At 40.6% G+C, this 19,933-nt stretch overlaps 1 protein-coding gene across 7 annotated transcripts in view; it reads left to right on the top strand.

Annotated features, from left to right (window-relative positions):
- Positions 1 to 19,933, top strand: part of Rhbdd1 (rhomboid domain containing 1) — a 129,600-nt gene that overhangs the window by 52,112 nt on the left and 57,555 nt on the right. For 5 of the 7 annotated variants that reach the window (XM_005395459.2, XM_005395453.2, XM_005395460.1 and 2 more), the window contains 3 exons: positions 3,656 to 3,744; positions 6,084 to 6,140; positions 15,024 to 15,167. In XM_005395459.2, the coding sequence (XP_005395516.1) occupies positions 3,656 to 3,744; positions 6,084 to 6,140; positions 15,024 to 15,167 (290 nt within the window). Of the gene's footprint in view, positions 1 to 3,655; positions 3,745 to 6,083; positions 6,141 to 13,360; positions 13,497 to 15,023; positions 15,168 to 19,933 lie in introns of those variants that run through there. The other 2 variants (XM_005395455.2, XM_005395456.2) reach the window with 2 other exon arrangements.

Here is a 19,933-nt window from a genome sequence, read left to right as displayed (position 1 = left end):
AGGAGGATTTTTTAAATTTTCAAACATGAACTGAGAGAATTATTAAAAGTTTGATGGTAGCAAGGAGGAAATGGTACCCAGAAATTGGTTATACCATTGCAAAGCAATGGCAAGATGAAGTATTTGTATTTGGACAGTGTACTAATACACTTAAGTAGTCTGCATAAATGGCTGCCTTTCTGCTGTGATTTGTACTTAGAAAATGTTTTCCAGTTGAATATATAACCATGGTGACTTGGTGCTCATGTCAGAAATTCTATTTGTGATGAACTGTTTTCACTTCAGGATAAGGATGTCAGCTTCTGCATATAGTGAAGAATGGAATGAAACCACAGGCTTACTCTGAGATTGAAACTTCAAAACTTCTGCTTAGCATATCTAATTAAGGTCATAATAGCACAGTCTGTCTTTAAAGCTGTTTGAAGGTTGGTCCCAGCCACCGGTCAGAGCACTCAGATGTATGTTTTCCCTTTTTAAAAGCACAGGACTTCCTTCTGCCTCCACAGACCTTGTAGGGTCAGGGATAACTTTCTGGTCCCATCTCTTGCCCTCTGCAGGTGTGTATGTCCTCTCTCAGGACATGGGTGTCTTGGAAGGCGAAGGAAGGTGGTTTGTCACAGGGTTACTACCTGCCTGGGAAAAGTTGCTGCACTTTGAGCTGTGTTTCCTTTCTCATTGGAAAATTACTCCCCTTTTTTACATGTACTGTTGTGAGCGTCTCACATTTGATTGAGTAAGATCACAGTCTCTTCTTTTTATTTTAAAACTTAGTATCTGTGTAGAACTTAAATAATGAGAACAGATACATTTTTTAAGGTGGAACCTTTATGGAAAAGACTAAATGTTGGAGGATGATCCAGTGGGTTCTCTGGCCAGCCAGGCTCCCTTCCCTGGTTATTTGCATTTTTATTAGGGCAATTACAGATTATAACTCGAACATCTAAAAACCCATTTAGAGAGCTAAGAAATTCATTTTTACTGTATTGTACTCTAAATTGTAAATGAGGTGCAAGATTAATTGTCTAATAGTTAGGGTTTAAAATTGAAAATTTCTATGTTTATATCTATATAACCATGAAGGTTAGTTTAGAAAATTAGAAAATAGTGATTTTTAACAATTACTTTTGGTTAAAGTTATGATTTAAAAAAAAATTAAAGTTATGATTTAAAAAAAAAATTGACCCTGGCCACTTGGTGTCTCTAAATGCCGCTTGCTTTCCCCATTTCTAGAATGAGGAGGGTTTTATTGAGTCTATAAAGAGAAAATAAGCATAATGTGTTGGGGAGCACACTGAAGAAAAACATAGTTCATACTGTTCTTCCCAGGAAATGGGAAGCCAGGTTCCAGTCCCACACTTTTATCAGGTTATACACACTGTCAGGTAGATGTATTTGATGAAAATAGTAGCTCCCTTGAGAGAATGATTGTGTATGTGGTGAATGTGTGTGTGTGTGCCTGTGCATGCACACACATGCGCACACACACGCATGCACACATTTTGGGGACTTGTTTGGGCAATGGTGTCCTTTGATTGGCTGATTGGATCAAGCAGCAGTTCTGTCTCCTGAAGGTTCTGATCATCCTTCCATCTCAAGTGTTCCTTCCTTGTGGACTATTTCTTCCCGGAGAGCCAGTGGATTTTCTATAGCTCTGAGCTAATGAAAATGCCTTGTACCTGTGTTACTTGTGCTGCTTCAGAGCCTCTTTACCTTGTAAGTTGCTGCTGCAGTAGATGAAGTGGTTTGGCTCTGATTCTGAATTTCATCTGTAGGTTGCTAAATGTCAGATTCTCAACCTTGTAACTACCCTATCGCAGCAAGCACTCCAAACTGAAGCTCTAAGGGTTTTAGTTTACCTCTTGGTATTCTTGGTGAAGCAGCCCTGGCATACTTGAATCATTCATTCAGCACATTTGCATGTCTGTCACATGCCAGGCACTCTTCTGGGTGTTTGGAATACACATACAAAAACTACAAAAATCGCCGTGTTCTTCATCAGAACCTTAATTCTCCCCTGCCCCTCTTCTGGAGAGGAGGATCACTTCCCCCAAACTGTAAAAATCTATTCATTCACTTAGCTTTATGAGTTGTTTTTTTTTTTTCAGCTACTAAGGTTGCTTAACATGTGAATAAGACACGTGACTGCCCTAGGAGAGTTTTTGCGTGTGAGAGGCGGACAGATAGGCAAACATGTAAAAGCCCTTGCTTCCCAACAGGCTGAATAGGAGAAGCAGAAGAAGTGGCTCTGAGGGAAGACAGTGGAAGGAAAGAAGGACTCTTCAACTAGGGCATGATTTTTATGACAGGCGATGTTAAACTTAGTCTCGTGATCACGTCTGCGTGCTTGGGGTGTGTGGAAATGTAACGGGTGATGAGGTCAGAGGGAAGAGGTGGGTGAGACCAGGCGCTGGGAGACCTTGAGTGCGTGATAGGTATTCTGTGAGCAAGCCAGTGGACTCCAAAAGATGGCTGTGACACGCCCTCTGTCCTAGGAGGATAACTGAAGGTTGGGATCCACTGAAGAGCAAAAGCTGGGTGGCAGGAAATCAGCTCAGTGATTTTCTTTCATTTATTCTTTTACTCATTCAGCATTTATTTATGTAGGGCTTGCCTTGTAGCCAGTGCTGCACTTCCCCAAGTAGTTCAGGCAGGAACCTATGAGGGCTAGAAATATAGCTGTGGTGGGTAGGAATGGAAAGGCTGGGATAGATTAGACCTGATACAGGAGTGAGACCTAAGAAAAGGCCAATTAAAGGTACACAAGGCCATGTGTCTCTGTGTGGATGCTGTCAGGTGCCTGGCAGTTGAGGTCAGTTACTTGAAAAACAACTCACTTGTAGGACTCATTTTTGTGGTAAAATGCAGGGCTGTGATGAGAATCTCTAGTAATTTGTTAAACTTGGACTGGGATAGGATTCAGCTGATAAATTCCATGTATACTCCTTCCGCAAGAAAGTGGGAAGTACCATAGGTCCTTTGGAGGGTTCCCACTTTGGTAGAAATGTACATTTGAAAATAAATTATATCAGTGATGCCACTATTAGTTTAGGAAGAATGGAACCAATGTAATGCCCTAACTTAATTTTCAAATTGCAAGTTGCTTTTTTGCCGAGTGACTGAAAGATACATGTGAACACTAGTTTAGGAGTACACGTAGGCATCGCAGGCCCTTTTGCTAAGTATTGTTTGCTTTCTGCTTTACTAGCCAGTGGTATATAAAATTACAGCAGTCTGATCTGTTGTGTGTACAGATAGATCATCCTCCCAATAACTGAATAATTCCAGATTTAATTCTGAACTGAGAAAATGGATTTCATTGATATTTTATGATAAGAGGGTCTAAAGAGAAACCTGGGAAGAATCTAATAGGTTATTTTGAAAACATGCTTCTGTTTCCTGGAGTAGTGAGCCCATTTCTCTTGGTCAGGACAGTGTGTTGGAGTGTAAACATGTGGTGGTTGTTATTCATTGTCTTTTTTTTAAGGTGGGAAATGTTGTCCTTTGGACTGAGTTAAATGCTGCTCAGCATAAAAGATGTGATTCGGAACAAAGCCTGCAGGCTGTGACTAATTGACATGCACTGGGCTAATGAGAAGACCGAATGTCTCTAATCAGCAGCAGAACAAACGCTCACAAAGGTCTCCTTCCCTCCTAGGACTTCCTTCGCAGGGCATCTGGCCGGGATCCTTGTTGGACTAATGTACACACATGGGCCTCTGAAGAAAATCATGGAGACATGTGCAGGTATACAGCAAAATGCCTTTGGCATGTCAAGTTCGAAATGCATCTTAATTTTAATGTGAACAGAAGCAACTCCAAGTATCTTGCGGTTCAGCTTAGGAATCCCCTAATATGCTCACCTTTTTGTACCAGGAGATAAAGCAACTAGTATAGACCCTCACATAGCTCCAGAAGAGAAGACACAAACCCAAATTTCAATTCTTAGGTGTTCTTCAGGAGCAAGTATCAGTGTGTATTCATACCTTCAGCCCTAAAGCCACTCCCAGGAAACTGCAGTCTCCTCAAAACTGCAGAAAATTGCACTGAGTTTAAAATAAAGCATGTTCTGTGTAATATGACATGAATTAATATGCTTGTAAAATGAAGTTTGAAAAGAAAGGCAAATCAAGGCTGAAGTACAAGGCCAGCCATTTAGAGAATCCAGAATGACCACTAGGTCCTTGGCAGACAAGATATACGAGGTGTTATAGAAAACATGGTGGACATTTAAATTTCCATTTATTACAGTAAAAGACGCATTGCCAAAATCTCCTCCAAATACTCCCACTGTCTTTGAATACACTTGCCCTGTCCTTTTTGCCATGTTCTGGAGGAGCTATGGGACCTCTGCTGTGAGTGCCCTTCATTGTGCTGTCATTTCTGCCTTGATGTCCTGAATTCATTGCAAACATTTAGTATTTATGGTCATTTTGACTTCGGGGCAGAGCTAGAAGTTGTATGGTGTCAGGTGTGGTGAATAAGGTGGATGAGGACACACCATAATGATGTAACCAGTTCTACCGGATGGGCCTCACCAGCAGGAGACTTCCAGAACTACTCGAGAAGTGGCAAGAACAACGGGATAAGTGTGTTTGAGTGAGGGGGAACACTTCGGGGAGATGGACGGTAGTATATCTTACTGTAATAAATTGTGTTTGCTTTTAATGATCACCCCTTGTATGTTCATACTGACATATTCATATTTTCACTTAAAGCTTGGCTTCTGCATTTTTTCTTTGTTTTTCTCTTCAAATTGATGCTCAATGAAAATACTTTGTTTAGAAACAAATGCATTTTTTGATCTCTTAATTTAAAATGCTCTACCAGTTTTGACTTGTAAGGAAACTATTGCACAAGCACTTGTTTTATAGACCATGTGAGTCGCAATATTTCATCTTTTATTCATGGAAAATCTTCTGAGACTATTTTACCTTTTCTTGAACCATAAATAATTTGTTTTCACAGTTTGTGCCGATGACTGGTGTTCTTGAGAACCATATAATATTCATGATGTTAGAAAGCTTTCTCGGCACTGCTCTGTCACCTTTATTAGTAGGTTGTGTTCACTTCAGGATGATTCAATAGGCTGTGCTGCATTGAAGTAGATTCCCATTCTCCTGCTTTTGACCCATTACTGTGTTTTCTTGTGTGTACCTGGAGGAAGCAGCAGGAGTTTTATTTACTGAAATTGTTCCATTTTATTGTATTGTCAATACAATTTAATCATGGAAATCCAGTAACGAGTACTGATAACGGAGAAGAAATGTTCTCAAATGTTCATTGTTTTTGTTTCATTTTTCTGTGTGTCTGGAGATTAAGTGGTTATTAAGCTTTCTGCAGACACAGTACAAAATTTGGGCAAGTGCTTAGATTCCTTTTTAAGGAGGATTTTCCCCGCAATTATAACATCTAAAATTGCAGTTGTCTTCCTTTTAATCTTACCTGTTTTTTAAGGAGACATTTTTAACACATGAATCTTTTTTCAGAGTAACACAGTAGAAAATTAAATATTCAGTGGCATTTGCAAACAGCCTGCACACTCTGCCTGCTTTCTGGTAAAGCTAGAAGAAAGATCTGGGGTGAGCTGAGAGTTGAAGTGGCACAGGGACCTCCTGGAAAATGACTGAGCACGCGGAAGCTGCTGTTTGATGCCTCCTGTAAGATGAGGGTGGCACTGAGGCTGTGCCCTGGCCCCTCGCTCTCTCCAGTCAGCTATGACCAAAGGAGAAGTCTCCCAGGAAGGTCCGGGAACTTGGAGAAGGTTCTCTCTTTAGCCAGAGTATCTCCCCTTGTACTATGGTATCAAAAGCCAAACTTGGTACCTTCGGGGACAGAGACTGTCCTAAGTCCACAGGAACCTTTAAGAAGCTACAGTGAGCATAAAGTAGGGTTTCATTACACACCCCACCCCCGTCCAGATCCCTGTAGGGCTGGCCCTCAAACAAAAGGGAGTTTAACAGTGGCTTAGAAATCATTTGAAGTGACTCTAGGCCTTTTCATAAAGAACCTCGGACTTGTTGGAAAGATTATCAGTTAAAGCCTTATATTCCCGCCATTGAGATGTTTATTTCTTTCATGCTTAGGCATTTTTCCTCCTAATACTGGATACCCAAGGCAGCAGTACTACTTTAACAGTTCAGGTAAGTATTTCATTTAATACATTTTAATTTATTTTAATAATTCTAGTGTTTTCCAAGGCAGAGCTGTTTTTAACATAATCCTAATGTTCGCTGTGGTAGAGTAGTTCACACATTATTTAACTGTACCTTTAGTTTTCCTGGAAGCTAGATGGAGAGCAGTAACCCGGGAAGAATGTTTGGTGTGGTTGTGGAGAAAGCCAGGGTAGAAGGTGGTGGCTGTGGCGTAATAAAATGAATATGGCTGGTGTGAAGTCTTGCGTACACGATAGGATGCGCACTAAGCCCAGGTCCCTGGGTGCTCGGCCTCAGGCTGCGCTGTTGGCAGTGTGTTAGAAGTTAGCTTCAGGTGTACAGTTCTCCGCCATCTAACCCTTGTACGTATTCAAGAAGACTCAGGCTTGCCCTAAAATACTCATAGGAATTTCTCCAATAAATACTGCGTGGTTTAGAGAAGAGAACAGAGTGTTCTAGATGTCTGTTTACATATGTAGAAAGGGCTTCCTGTTAACAGCATGAGGCTTGTTTTAGGTAAGGCCTTTACATTCCAGCCTGGTACAAAGTGTTAAATTTTTGTTACCCTAATGAAATACCTAAGGCAGGCTAATTTTATGACGGAAAGAGCTCTATTTAGCTGACAATTTTAGAGGTAAAAGAGCATTATGCTAGCATTGGCTCAGTTCTGGTGACAGGCTTCTTGCTGGCCATGTCCTGATGTAGCACACAGTGAGAGACAGTGTATACGATTGTGTGTGTTGGGTTCTCTGTCCTTCTAAAGCCACAGAATTCAAGTATGAGACCTCCAGTCTAATGACCTTGTCTAGAACTGATCCCTTTCCAAAGATTCTACCTTTAAATACCATAATCAATTCAATTTTTGCCCTCTTAAATGTCTTTTGGGATTAAATTCCTACATGAGTTCGGGGGACAAACCCTATTCAAGACAGAGTAGGCAGCTATAGCGTAATATCCTGGATCAGTATCGTCAGATATAATTCAGATCTTGAAACCCTAACCTCTCACATGATGGAATTTAGGGGTGGAGCCTTTGGTAAGAAATTCAGTTATGAGGGTGGAGCTGTCACAGATGGGATCAATGCTTGTATAAAAGGGACCCCACAAAGCTCTCTAGTCTGCTTTCTGTTCTGTGATGACACCAGGAGTTGGCAGCCTGCACCGCAGGACAGGGCTGAGCACGTGGAACGAGCAGGCCGACGTTCTGACCCAGGACGTCCATTTCCCAGAACTGTGAGAGAGAAATCATTGTGCTTAAGCCACCCAGTTGGATTATTTGTGATAGCAGGCCAAATAGACTGCTGTGACATATATTCAGAATATATGTATTATATTTATGTCACTTGAGAACTGCTGTAGCTTAAACTTGGGCTCAGAAGGCTTTTCTATAAAGGGCCAGTAGTTAACCTTTTAGGCCCCATTGGCTGTATGGTTCTGTCAGAACTAGCCATCCTGTCCCTGTAGCACGAAAGCAGCCATAGACCATTGATAAATAGGCCTTACTGTGTTCCAGTAAAAATATATCATAAAAATAGGCAGTTGGTTGGATTTGGACCATGACTTGCAGCTTTTTTGACCATTTGCTTAAATAATATCAGAGCAAAAAATTCCATGATAATTGATTGTCAAGCAGATTGGATTCAGAAGCACACATGAATTTAGGAAAGTACACTTTTGGGTGTGAATGTGAGTGTTTCCAGAGACGATTGCATGTGAGACAGCAAACGAAGGGGAGAGACCCACCCTGAAGTAGGCTGCACCACCAATAGGATGGGGGCCCAAGGAGAACAAAAGGAGGAGGAGGAAGCAGGTCACCATGCCCACCATGGGGGAGCAGCTTTCCTCCACCCTGCCCTTCCGCCTGGTTTCCAGCTCACCATGGACTGAAACCTGAAACCTGGAGCCAAAGTAAACATTTCCTCCTTTCAGTAGTGAAATGCAGACTACCACCTTTTCAGCATGCACGGTGTTCTTAGCCACAGACTGGTTAACACAGTAGCGTTTTGTGAGTGGTCCTGTTGTACAGAGTAGCAGGTTGGACATTGTAAGAGAGAGAAAAAGACCAACAGTCCTATCTAAGGCAGTTTATAGTAGGTGAATGGGATGTAGGTGCTGCCGGCTAACCAGGGAGTAGAAATAGAATGTTAATCCATGTGGGATGTGAGAATAATGGGATGATAGCCATTAATGTTAGTATTTGTTGAATTCTTGCTGTGTTTCCTGGTGGTCTTGCTCTGGCCCGCCCCCCCCCCCCCCACACACAGGGAGCTGCAGCCTCTGCACCAGCCAAGCTGGTAAAATGAACCTGAAGAGTGAAAATGAGCCGAGAAGGTACCTCCAGGCTCACTTCCTTTATTTCCTTTTGCTCAAGACTCAAGCTCTTGTATTACCTTTTATACTGTGTCTGAAAATATTTTCGTATATTTCCTTCAGTCTTTTTCTTGATCTTGGCTGCAGGGCTAACCCAGAGCCAGTCGTTCCTTGGGGCAGAAGCAGAAATGCAGCCCAGCAAAATTAACACGAGGGTTCACACTCAGGCTGGGAAGGCAGTGGGTTTGCCTTACGGGCGGTCATCCAGAGGAAGTGGACTGCCGGGACGTGATGGATGACAAGAAATTCAGGAAAGCAGTGGAGGGAAAGGGCTTTCTAGTGAGCAGAAGCAGGATCCGGAAAGGCCTGCTTGCGATTATTCAGACGGTGCTGGGCAGACATTAAAGAATTAAATCAGTAGCTTGATAGTGTTGGAGTTACAGTCAAACTGCATTTTCTGTGTAGTTCTCAAGCCTCAGATCCTTAGTATCAGTCCTGGCTGCATAATGTGTGTATTGCCGTAGGGGCTTTTATAACTTATCCATGCCTTGAATTTTTCCCAGACCAGTGAAGTCAGAATGAGTGCAGAGGCAGGGATTGGGACTTTTTGAAGAAAAGCTCCTGGGTGATTCAGTTTGTATCAGGAACAAAAATCATAGCCTTAGGTGATTGGGGTTCCCTAGGCTTGGGGACCAGAGAAGTGAATGATATCTGTGCCCTAAGAAGAGGCTTTTACTTCTGATTTGGTTTTTTTTTTTTTTTTTTTACCAGGAACCGAACTCTTTTTTTTTTTTTTTTTTGGTTTTTCTCCGGTACCAGGAACCGAACTCAAGACCTTGCACTTGCCAGGCAGGCGCTTTGCCGCTGAGCTAAATCCCCAGCCCCTTTTACTTCTGATTTGGATGCTTAAAAATCCCAGAACATTGGTCTTGGATGCAGAGGAATAGTTGTTGGACAATACTGACTTCACCTGAAGAGAGAAGCCTTGCTAAGTCGTTAAGGACAAAGCTGATAACTAACTAGTCATTTGAAAGCACTTTTAGGGGCTGGGGATTTAGCTCAGCGGCAAAGCGCCTGCCTGGCAAGCACAAGGTCATGAGTTCGATTCCTGGTACTGGAAGAAAAAAAAAAAAAAACAAATGAAGGCACTTTTGGCTGCTGGTTGTAAACTACTGGTTCATACTGATTTAAATATGAAAGAAGCTTTACTGGCCTTTGTGAGTAAGAAGAGCTGAGTTGGCCCAGAGAACCATCCTGGTTGTATTTCCTGTTGTGGTTTCTTTCTGTTAACTTTTTGCTCTCCCCGAGGCAGGGCACAGGAACAGAGGGATAGCTGAAGTTGCTAGAGGGATAAGGGCTTTTCTTCTGGTTCAGTTTTTCACATCCCCAAAACAAGCAGCTGTGCTCTTCTCGGTGAAAAACATAGCAAGCACGTACTTGTGCACATACATGGCTTACTGTCATGGGTTATCTAGTCCTAACATTTGGCGTAGTGGCTAGGAAATTGTGGTTGGTTAATTTGGCTAAATTCACCCAGGTAATTAGTGGCAGAACTAAGACAAAGGTGCGAGTCACTACTTCCTAGCTGCTGCTTTTTCTCTTGTACAGGGATGTGAGTGGGTACTCTGCCAATTTGACCTTATAAAGTAGGGCAGTTCATTTATTCTTTTCTCTTTTTTTCCCTTTTATCTTTTTCCCTTTTTTGCACTCCATTTATTAAGAAAAAAGAGAGAAACCTGCTCCTTTCTTCTTTCATATGGAAGAGGCAGAGGCCTAGCAGACACACAGACCAGAGAACTTCAGGCAAAAATACAAGCTGCTTTTACTTTCTCTCTGATCCTCTGTAAGATTACCGTATTTATATTCCTTCCTCTGAAGTGATTGGATTTCTTCAAAGGCAGAGCTATAGAAGGCCAGGTGGCCTTGCTAATGGTCATCTAGGGAACTTTTATGAAAGCATATGTGTCCCTTACAAGTAATAATTCATTCTTAACATGGCGATCCTTAGCTGGGAAAGTCTTTATAGGTCAAAGAACCTCATGAATGTTTAAAAAGCTGTTACCAATTTTTCTAATCTTGCTGGTGTTTCTTGATCTCCTTTGCCATGAAATCCTGGTATGTGTATAAGGAACAGATGGAGTAGTTAATAGAATAATGATAACCAGAGTTTCTTTTCCTACCAAAGTATATAACTAAAATAGTTTCCCCATAGTATATAGCTAAAAGAAAACTTTAAATGAGTATTCATCACAGGATATAATTTAAACTTATTTATCTTCAGTGTTTGATAGTTAGGTTTTCCAAGGAATGTTTATTACAAAGATTTAACAACAACTGATTGGGCCAGCAGAACAGCTGCAGAAAATTTTGGGTCCTAGGAGACCTGTTCTCATCCTAATAGCTATTGATGGGATTTTTGGTCTTGTTGATGATTTATGATTGATGATATACAACTTTTAATCACACCAGTGTTTTTTACTTAAGGCACTGAAAGTTTCTCATTCTTTCTCCCCACATTTTGTCTGAGAAGTTCCAAATTAGGTTTTAGAATATTCAGATGTTTAGAGTCATTATCTTTACTTCATTAAAGCACTTCTAGGGTATTTTTTAAAATAAGAAATAACATGAAGAAAAATCTTTTTCTGTATCAGGAAATGTTATATAAAATCACTGCAGATGTACCTGCAATTAAACTCTATAAATATATGTAGCATCTGTATACATGAGTATCCAGAGACTGGGTTATTTGAATTTTGAAATAGCTGAGTGTTTTGGAGGGTGGGTAGATAGACACTGCTTAGATTTCCCATAACAGAATGGCTTTCCGCAGGGGTTTGAAAGTGATAATGAGCCTTGTGGGAAATTACCAAATATGCTTGTTGTGTTGCAATAAAATAATTGACGTTATTAGGGAATGGGGCAGTCTCTCTATTCGGGGATTTCTGAAGCACCTCATGGTATTCAGTGACTTAGCCATAAATATTCTATTAGTGTTTTGGAGTCAGTGCCCCTTTCTTTTGTCCCATGTGAAGTAGGATTAATTCTGGTTTGACTGATTGCTCTCCTATGAAAGTTTTCTTGTTGCTGAGGAGAACAGGAAATAAGAGTCATACCTCTGTTACAGTCGCCTTTACTTTTCAAGATACGAAAGTTACTGAGGGGGAAGGGTGTCCCCAACACATCAGCAAGAGCTGAATTTTTCTGATGGTTCCAGTGGGTACATACTAATTTGAGAAAGAATGTCCGTTTTTAAAATTGTACTCACATCCCAATTTGATCATAAACCATTGTGATGATATGAAAAGTTTATTTATCTCCTTTTTAAAATACGAGTAGTGTTAATATTCTGACATGGGATACAAGTGAGAGATGGCATGAAAATTAGGGCATGAAATATCTAGTAAGTACTCACTGATTTTTACTACATTCAGAACAAGGTTTTTCAGAATTAGTGCCCAAAATCCTAAGCAATTTTATATAAGGTTTCTTACATAACCTGTTTTTTTTAAAACTTCAAGGATATTCAGTAAAATAGAGCCAACCTTGAAGAGTAAAAATGAGTAAAGCATCGGAATAGACATTACTTCAGAGAAGTTGTATAAATGGCCAATCAGAGCCTAAAAAAATACTCAACATCAAAAATGCAGTGAGGTACTGCTTCCTGCCCGTTAGAACTGAGCAGTCCGCTTCCTAGGTCAGTGTTCAATAAATGAAAACATATATCCACATTTAAGCTTGTCCACAAATACTTATATCAGGATTATTCATAATATTCAAAGGGGTAAAAAATCCCAGTGTTCATCAGCTGGTGTGTAGATTTTAAAATGTCTTCTAGCCAGATGTGGTGCACAGCTATAATTCCAGGACTTGGGAAGCTGAGGCAGGAGGACCATCACATGTTCAAGGCCAGCCTGGAGTACATAGTGAGTTCAACGTCAGCCTGAACTGCATAGTGAAAAACAAAACAAAACAGTGGTCTCAAAAAATGAAAAACAAAATAAGCAGTGGTCTATCCATACAATGGAATATCCTTTGGCCATAAAAAGGAACGAAATATTGATGCACATCACAGCATTGTTGAACCTTGAAAACACTAAGTGAAATGAGCCAGACACAGAACAGCACACATTACAATGGCACCTAGGTTCGCAAACTCAATTCTTTCCACGATTCTGGTTGCAAACTGAATTGAACGAGAACCAAATCAAAATTCCCCATAAGGACATTGAACCTAACCATTGAATTTGATTCGGTTCTTGTCAGGTTCAGGTTATGACCAGAAACGTGGAAAGAGTTAATTTTGTGAACCCAGGTACCACTGTAGACAATTTTATTTAAGTAAGTCTTCAGAATAGGCATCTGTGCGGAGAGAGGATTAGATTAGTAGTTAAGAGCTGGGGAAGAGAGCAAGGCTGAGAGCTATGAGCTGAAGACTGTTTCTTTCGTGGGGATGATAAAAGTATGTAAGCATGATTGTGGTGATGATGGTACATCTGTACAGACACACTGATAACCATTGAGCTATGTACTTGAAGTTGGTGAACTTCAACATCTTAGTCTGTTCTCTGTTCCCCCTACAAACTGGAAACTGAGTAATTCATAGAGTAAAGGTTTACTTCCTCCATGGTTCTAGAGGCTGGGGAGCCTGAGGACATGGTGCTGGCATCCTCTTGGCATCTGATGAGGGCGGGGGCATTATGTGGTGATCAGTGATGTTCTGGTCTTACCTCTGCTTCGTGTAAAGCCACTAGTGTAGTCAGAGGAGTTGCACCCTTGTCTCGTCTTAATCCGGTCTGACCTCCTAATACATCAGCATATGACTTGGGGGATTAAGTTCTAGCTCACAAATTTCAGGGACACATACGAAAACCATACCAATCAATTATATCTTTTAAAAGCTCTTACAGAAATACCAGGAGAGCCAGGCGCAGTGGAGCATGCCTATAATCCCAGTGGCTCGGGAAGCAGAGGCAAAAGGAATTCAAGTTCGAAGCCAGCCTGGGCAACTTTATGAGACCCTGTCTGAAAATAAAAATTTTTAAAAGGGTTGAGAATGTAGCTCAGTACAAAGGTCCTGGGCTCAATTCCCAGTACCAACCACACATACACACACACATGCAAATTAATGGACACAAATACTTTACATAACAAATATGTGTAAAAATTCATAAAAATACTATCAGCTGAAACTAGTTTGTTTTATTGTAATTTCATTGTTTATATGACAATAAATAATGGAGTGCTAAAATAGTTTTTGGCAGATACACCATTTGCATTTTAATTTTGCGTATTAGGAAAATATTTTACTTTATACCTGGTACAAAAATAAACTTCAGACTAGCCTCGGTACCAATTACTAAAAAAATCAAATATGAAGTTTCAGTTATGCATGTTCTGCTATGTATAGTTCTTTTTTACTTTTTTTTCGTATGGTCTTACTAAAACTCAGGCATGCTCTATACTGTGTTGAATGATATGAAAATGATACAAGATTCACAGTAAATTCAGGAATTTTCATCACCAACAAAAAGCACATTAATTAAACACCTGAAACATCATCTTCAAAGGATGTGATCATGGCAAGACAGAAGGAAGAAAATTAAATAAACTCTAGCTTCTCTCTGTGCCAGTGAGATTTATTATCTTCTATAGGAAGAAAAAATTCTCTTCAAAACTAGTTCTGGAGCAATTGGCAGTTAAAGAAAATATGAAGAGTAAACTGTGACTGAAAAGGGGGCTGGGGATTTAGCTCAGCGGCAAAAGCGCCTGCCTGGCAAGTGCAAGGTCATGAGTTCGGTTCCCGGTACCGGAGAAAAACCAAAAAAAAAAAAAACTCTGACTGAAAAGATTGATAGTACTATTCTGCATAAATGAACTTTCCTCTGTTATTTACCTTTATTAATTGAGTAAGTCTGAGTACTTAAAGCATTTTTTTAATGACCGGGTTGTCTCTTCTTTTTTTGTTTTTGTCTAGCAACCAAATTTTTTGCAAATGCTATTACTAAGAATTACAACCTCTAACAGAATTATAATTACAACGAGATTGCCTTGTCCATCTTAATCTTGTGATTACTCTCAAGTGTGATACTCAGCTTGGAAATTCTTTGCTATACATATGTTAAAGTTAGTCTGCCTCTCGCTGCATGGAGCCACAAGATAATAAGGCTTTTTCAGCTCTTTCCACCATCCTCTTGACTCAAGTCAAGACTTGCCAGAAAATACTGCAAGTACTAAATACCTTTATACTGTAAGAGGCCACTGTCAATGTCAACAGCCCCTTCTTCGGGCCCTCTGGCTACCTCCTAATACTTCTTCCCCAGTAGCACAGAAGGTCTCATTCAAGTCCGGGTCCGTGTCGGGCACTGTGCATACAACAGTGACAGACCGTCATTTCCCAGTCTTGAGGCATTCTGCATTTGTCAACCTTTCCTATTTTGAAGAGTTTGTTACACTCAGAATATGACATGACGTATTTCCTTGTCTTCACATGTGCAAAGCAAAAAATCTGAAACAGAAGAGCAGGCCGATGTTGTGTTGTGTAATTTTTCATTGTGCCCATAGGCCACTCTGGATATCAGGATCATCATCCGTATGGCAGCGCAGGGTACAATGAAGAAGTGCCCGGAAACTATGATGTGTACACCGCAGGCCTAAGTGAAGAGGAGCAGCTAGAGGAAGCAGTAAGAGCTAGCCTCAGGGACCGAGGTAGGAGTCTTGCACCCTTTAGTTATTTTAAGGCACACCTCACATGATGAGGTGGTCTGAAAAAGGTATTTGTAGCAAACTAAACTTTAAATAGTTTGTAAAAAGAGTACATAGATGAAAAATGTGTGCAGATTGTGACTACAAGGAATGGGGTGTGATGCCATATTCCCAGCAACCTAAGCTAATAAGGTGCCAGACCGTGTGCAGATTGTTAAAGTGGTTTTTTTAATAAGGCTGCTCCACTCAGTGCTTTGACATTAAAGTCAAGAAACTTAAAATAAAAATTTCTTGGGTGCATAAAAAAAGGGGTTACTTTGGAATGCATATCTGTAAAGCAGGCTCTGTGTCACCGTATATCAAAGTGTTGCCTAAAAACCCCCCACAGATCTTTGTCAGAATCACATGGGCCAAGATTCCAAAGCCAGGTTTGAAATCTGCTGAACCAGTCTCTCTGGGGGCAGAGCCTAGGAATTTGTATTTTTAATAGACATTCCAGAGGATTGCTTTACAAACTGATATGTGAGAACCAACACATGTATTCTGCCCTTTTTTGTTCTGGGTTTGACTTACGACACTGGGTATTACAGCTTTGATTGTGGTTTTATAGTGACTGAAAAGCAACCATTCATTCAATATGCATTTATGGCAATCTTACTATGCCTTCTGTAGAGCACTGTACTAGTTACAAAGGAACAGGGGGAGGAAAAGATGAAACCTGGCCTGAGAAAGGTAGCAATGCAGGGTAGGGAATGCTGTACAGGTAACTATAATATCTGCTACCTAAGAAAGACTCAGGCTAAATGCTGGAGGCAGAGAGAAGAGGGGGCTGAGCTGTTTGTTAATTAGAGCTGTCAGATTTTTTTCAGGAGAGCTGGCATTGGAACTGGACCTTCAAGAATGTATAGGCTTTGCGGAGACATGGAAGGGGATTTTAGGCAGGAATCTGAATGTCAATGACTACAGAAGTAAATAAGAGGTGTGTTCACTCCTTAAATAGTTAAGACAGGGAAGAAGGGTTAAGAGCTAGGCTGGGGCCTTGTCACAGAAGTCCTAGAATTAAATAGGCCAGGTGGAAAATGGATCCAACAAATGATACAAATGCCAGTAGTGTTCCTCATAGGAGAAAGATGTGTTCTGATCTGTGTCTGATGAATCCAGCAGCTGTCATTCGACAAACAAGGACTGAGCATTTATGAGGTATCAAGCCTTATGGATTATAACAATATATAAGTGATGACAGTGTAACTCCAGACTCTAAGGAATATAAGCAGTAGCAGTGCACATGGACATGGGGTACAACAGCAAGTGGGGAGTCAACCCAGAACTCTGTAGTAGTCTGAAGAAGAAATAAGAGAAGAATAAAAGATTATTTTCTCCTGAAAAGATCTGCCTGTATTAAGAATGTGGCAGGAGAGGTAAAAAAGAAGAGAGAAATCAGTTTTTCTCAGGTAAAGAACGTTAGAATTGTGGTGTATCCGTAGTTTGTCACTGGGTAACCAATCAGTAACCAGTGACCCTGAAACTTAGAGCTTATAGCTTAAAACAATAAACATTTGTTCTTTCTCAAGGGTGTGTGGGTCAGCTGGCCCAGAATCACTGATTATGGCCGGGTAGCTGTGGTGTTTAGCAGTCAGCTGGGGGCTGGCCGGTCTAGAGTGGCTTCTTGTGGGCCTGACTGTCCACTGATAGTGGTGATTGGGCCACAGCTCGGTTCTCACAGCAGACCAGCCTGGGGTTGTTCACAAATGCTTTCCAAGGCTCAGCGTGGAAACCAGCAAGGCTTGTTGCGGCACAGCCTCAGTTCTGCACTATTCTGTTGCTGGAGCAGGCCACAAGAACAGCTGAGATTCAGGGAAAGGCAGCAGAGGAACAGGAGAGTCACCCTGCAAAGGTTCTTGTCAGAGGAGTGGACAGTCGGGGCCATTTTTGTTATCACTGCAGCACGTGTAGTCATTGGGTGGTCGGGATGACAGTCACTAGAAGTGCGCCTTAGCTGTGGAATCCCGCACACCAGGGAAGGGCCTCAGCGCCTGTGTCTCAACAGATTCTCATGGCTGTTCCTGTACACACAGGTTTAAGCATTACTAGGCTAGCCATGGGGTATTACGGGGTAAGAAGGACAACGCAGAGCTGCTCAGCATACTTTGTACAGTTTATCGCCAAGCCCTTCTCTATTGACATCAGGGAAGTCGCAGCGACCAAGGAACATGCGTGTGTTAGTGAACTTTCCGGTCACTGAGACACAATACCCAGCACCCACAGATTAAACGAGGAAAGGTCTAAGGTAGCTCCGTGTTTCAGATGTGGCACATGGAGGTAGGTTTCCTTGGCAGAAGTGCATGGAGAAGCGAAGATGCCTCGTTCCAGGGCACCAGGGAAGGAGGGCAGAGCAACAGTGCCAGAGAGGAGCTGGCAGGGGACCATGTCTAGGACCCAAGGCCACACTTCCGTGACCCACCCAGAGCCTGCTTAACTAACCCGCTAGGCAGTGTCTCTCAGTCCAGTGAAGTTGGCATACTATGATTAATTGTCACAATGCATGAGAGAAGAGATTAAACTCAGACTTTGTGGGATAACATCTAGTTATTACTGTCCATTAAGAAAATAGCACAGCTTCAGAAAAGACTAAAGGGTAATAAAAAGTCAGAGGGAAAAATCAGGGGGCCTTAGAATATTTGAGTGTGGGATGTAAAAAAATCTCTTAAATATAGTCAGAGAAAGAAAATGCAAGCAGACAAGCATATTTTTGTAGAGTTTATTCTTCCTAAAGGCTTGTCATATACTCCTATCACAGTTATACAGGTAGTTAGTAACACAGATGTCTTTTTTAGAGAGAGAAAGAAAATACGACTTCCTTAAGTAACTGGTCTTTGTATCGCATGGGAAACATGTAAGTGAAAGTATTCTCTGATGCGCTTGGTGATTTTGGAGTAATGTTAGAGACTTTGAATGCAGCTTCCAGGGAAAGGTGTTAATGTTTTGTGGATCAGAAGAAAGTTAGAGTAGATTTCTGAGACTGTTTTATTGCTAAAGAATATGTTTATTATTAGGCTAATATAAGTAGTTAATACTAATTTTTCCTGTTTAAAAATAAATATTGAAATATTTTAAATATTTAGTAATAGGCAAAAAAAGTTGGACACCCACTGCCTTGAGAGATTCAGAAAGTAATCTGATAATGTTGATTTTTCATAAGTTTAACTTTATCCTTTAAAAAAACTAATTCTAAAAATATCTCAAGACTGAACAGTATGGGCTGGGGATTTAGCTCAGCGGTACAGCGCCTGCCTGGCAAGCTCAAGGTCGTGAGTTCCATTCCCGGTACCAGAAGGAAAAAAAAAGGGGGGACTGACTAGCAACATAAATAACGTAAACTTTTCTACCTTTATCTTAAATAACTTTTCTGTCTTGTATCCTTAAAATAGCTCAGTGAATGTGAAACAATTATTTTTTCTTAAAAAGAAACTTTTATATATCAGAAACCATAGGACTGACTTGGTGACACTTTTTCTGGGATTACTTTGAAGCCTTGGTATTGTTTCTACTTCTGTCTAGCTAGTTGTTTGATTTGGAAAATCCTGGCTTCTACTTTGAAAGTATGGAGTTAATTTCTAAAGTCCTTTCTAGTGTAAAACTGCTCTGAGAGGGACAGAGTATGTATGGAGCCCTTTTCATCATCTTACCTTTCATTGTAACAGAGCCATAGCTTCTTTCTCTCGTGGTCTCTTCTCCCCTTTCTGCTAAAATTGTGTTTTCAGAATTTAAAGGCATCTACTCTTCCTGTTCACAGAAAATTACAAAAGCACTGAGTACTTGACATTTGTCACTCAAATTATCACTTGATACATCTGAAACACAGTGGCCTTGCTCAGCATTCTCTCTTACAGTGAATGTGTTCTGGTATAGCATCTCTAGTCTTTTTTATGTTATAGAATAGAAAATACACAGTGTTAGAAGATTGTTTATTGAATAAATTATGCTAGGGAAATTAGGTAGGTTGAGGGAAAAATCAGGTTTGGTCCTGACTATGCAGTGTATTAAAATTCTAAACTAATTGTATGAAATATAAAATTAAACAAGCAAAGCTTTTTTAAAAAAAGAAATATAGATGAATAGTTAATTGTTGATTATTTGGATATAGGAATTTCTAAACCAAAAAACTGTGGAAGGTAAGAACAATAGATTTTTCTAGCAAAATGTTCTATAATATCATTAGTATGTAGAAAATCCATACAGTGCAATAAATAACACTAACCCCTATTAGGAAATTAAAGAACAAATTGAGCATGTAATTCAGAAAAAGTCTTACAAATGATCAATGTACATCTGAGAATAATTTCCTGTATATTAGCACAGCTAATGGAGATTTTTTAATCTCACCACGTTTAATGTCAGGAGTGATACAGGTATTTCTAAATACAGACCTAGTGATAACAATGTGAATTGGTAAAACTTTTCTAGAAAACACATTGGAAATGTATAATCAGAGGCTTACCTTCAGTGATTCCTTCACTCATGTCCAGCCCAAGGAAATAATAGAATTATGGCCCCAAATTTATGTACCAGCTACTTATCCCAGGTTGGGAGCTACTGGAGCTGGTTATTGGTCAAGCAGTCAAGCTACCTCAGTACTGAAAAAGGCATCCTGCTGGACGATTACAGTCGTTAGTCGCTAGGCAACATTACCCCCCCCCATGATACTAACTTTGCAAGTGTATAAAATAAACGCCCCCTACTGTTGAAGTCAGCCCTCCTGCTCATCAGGC

Source organism: Chinchilla lanigera, unplaced genomic scaffold (assembly GCF_000276665.1).
Source record: "Chinchilla lanigera isolate Chin_1 unplaced genomic scaffold, ChiLan1.0 scaffold00052, whole genome shotgun sequence".
Taxonomy (NCBI): Eukaryota; Metazoa; Chordata; class Mammalia; order Rodentia; family Chinchillidae; genus Chinchilla; species Chinchilla lanigera.
This window is presented reverse-complemented; position numbering and strand designations above follow the sequence as displayed.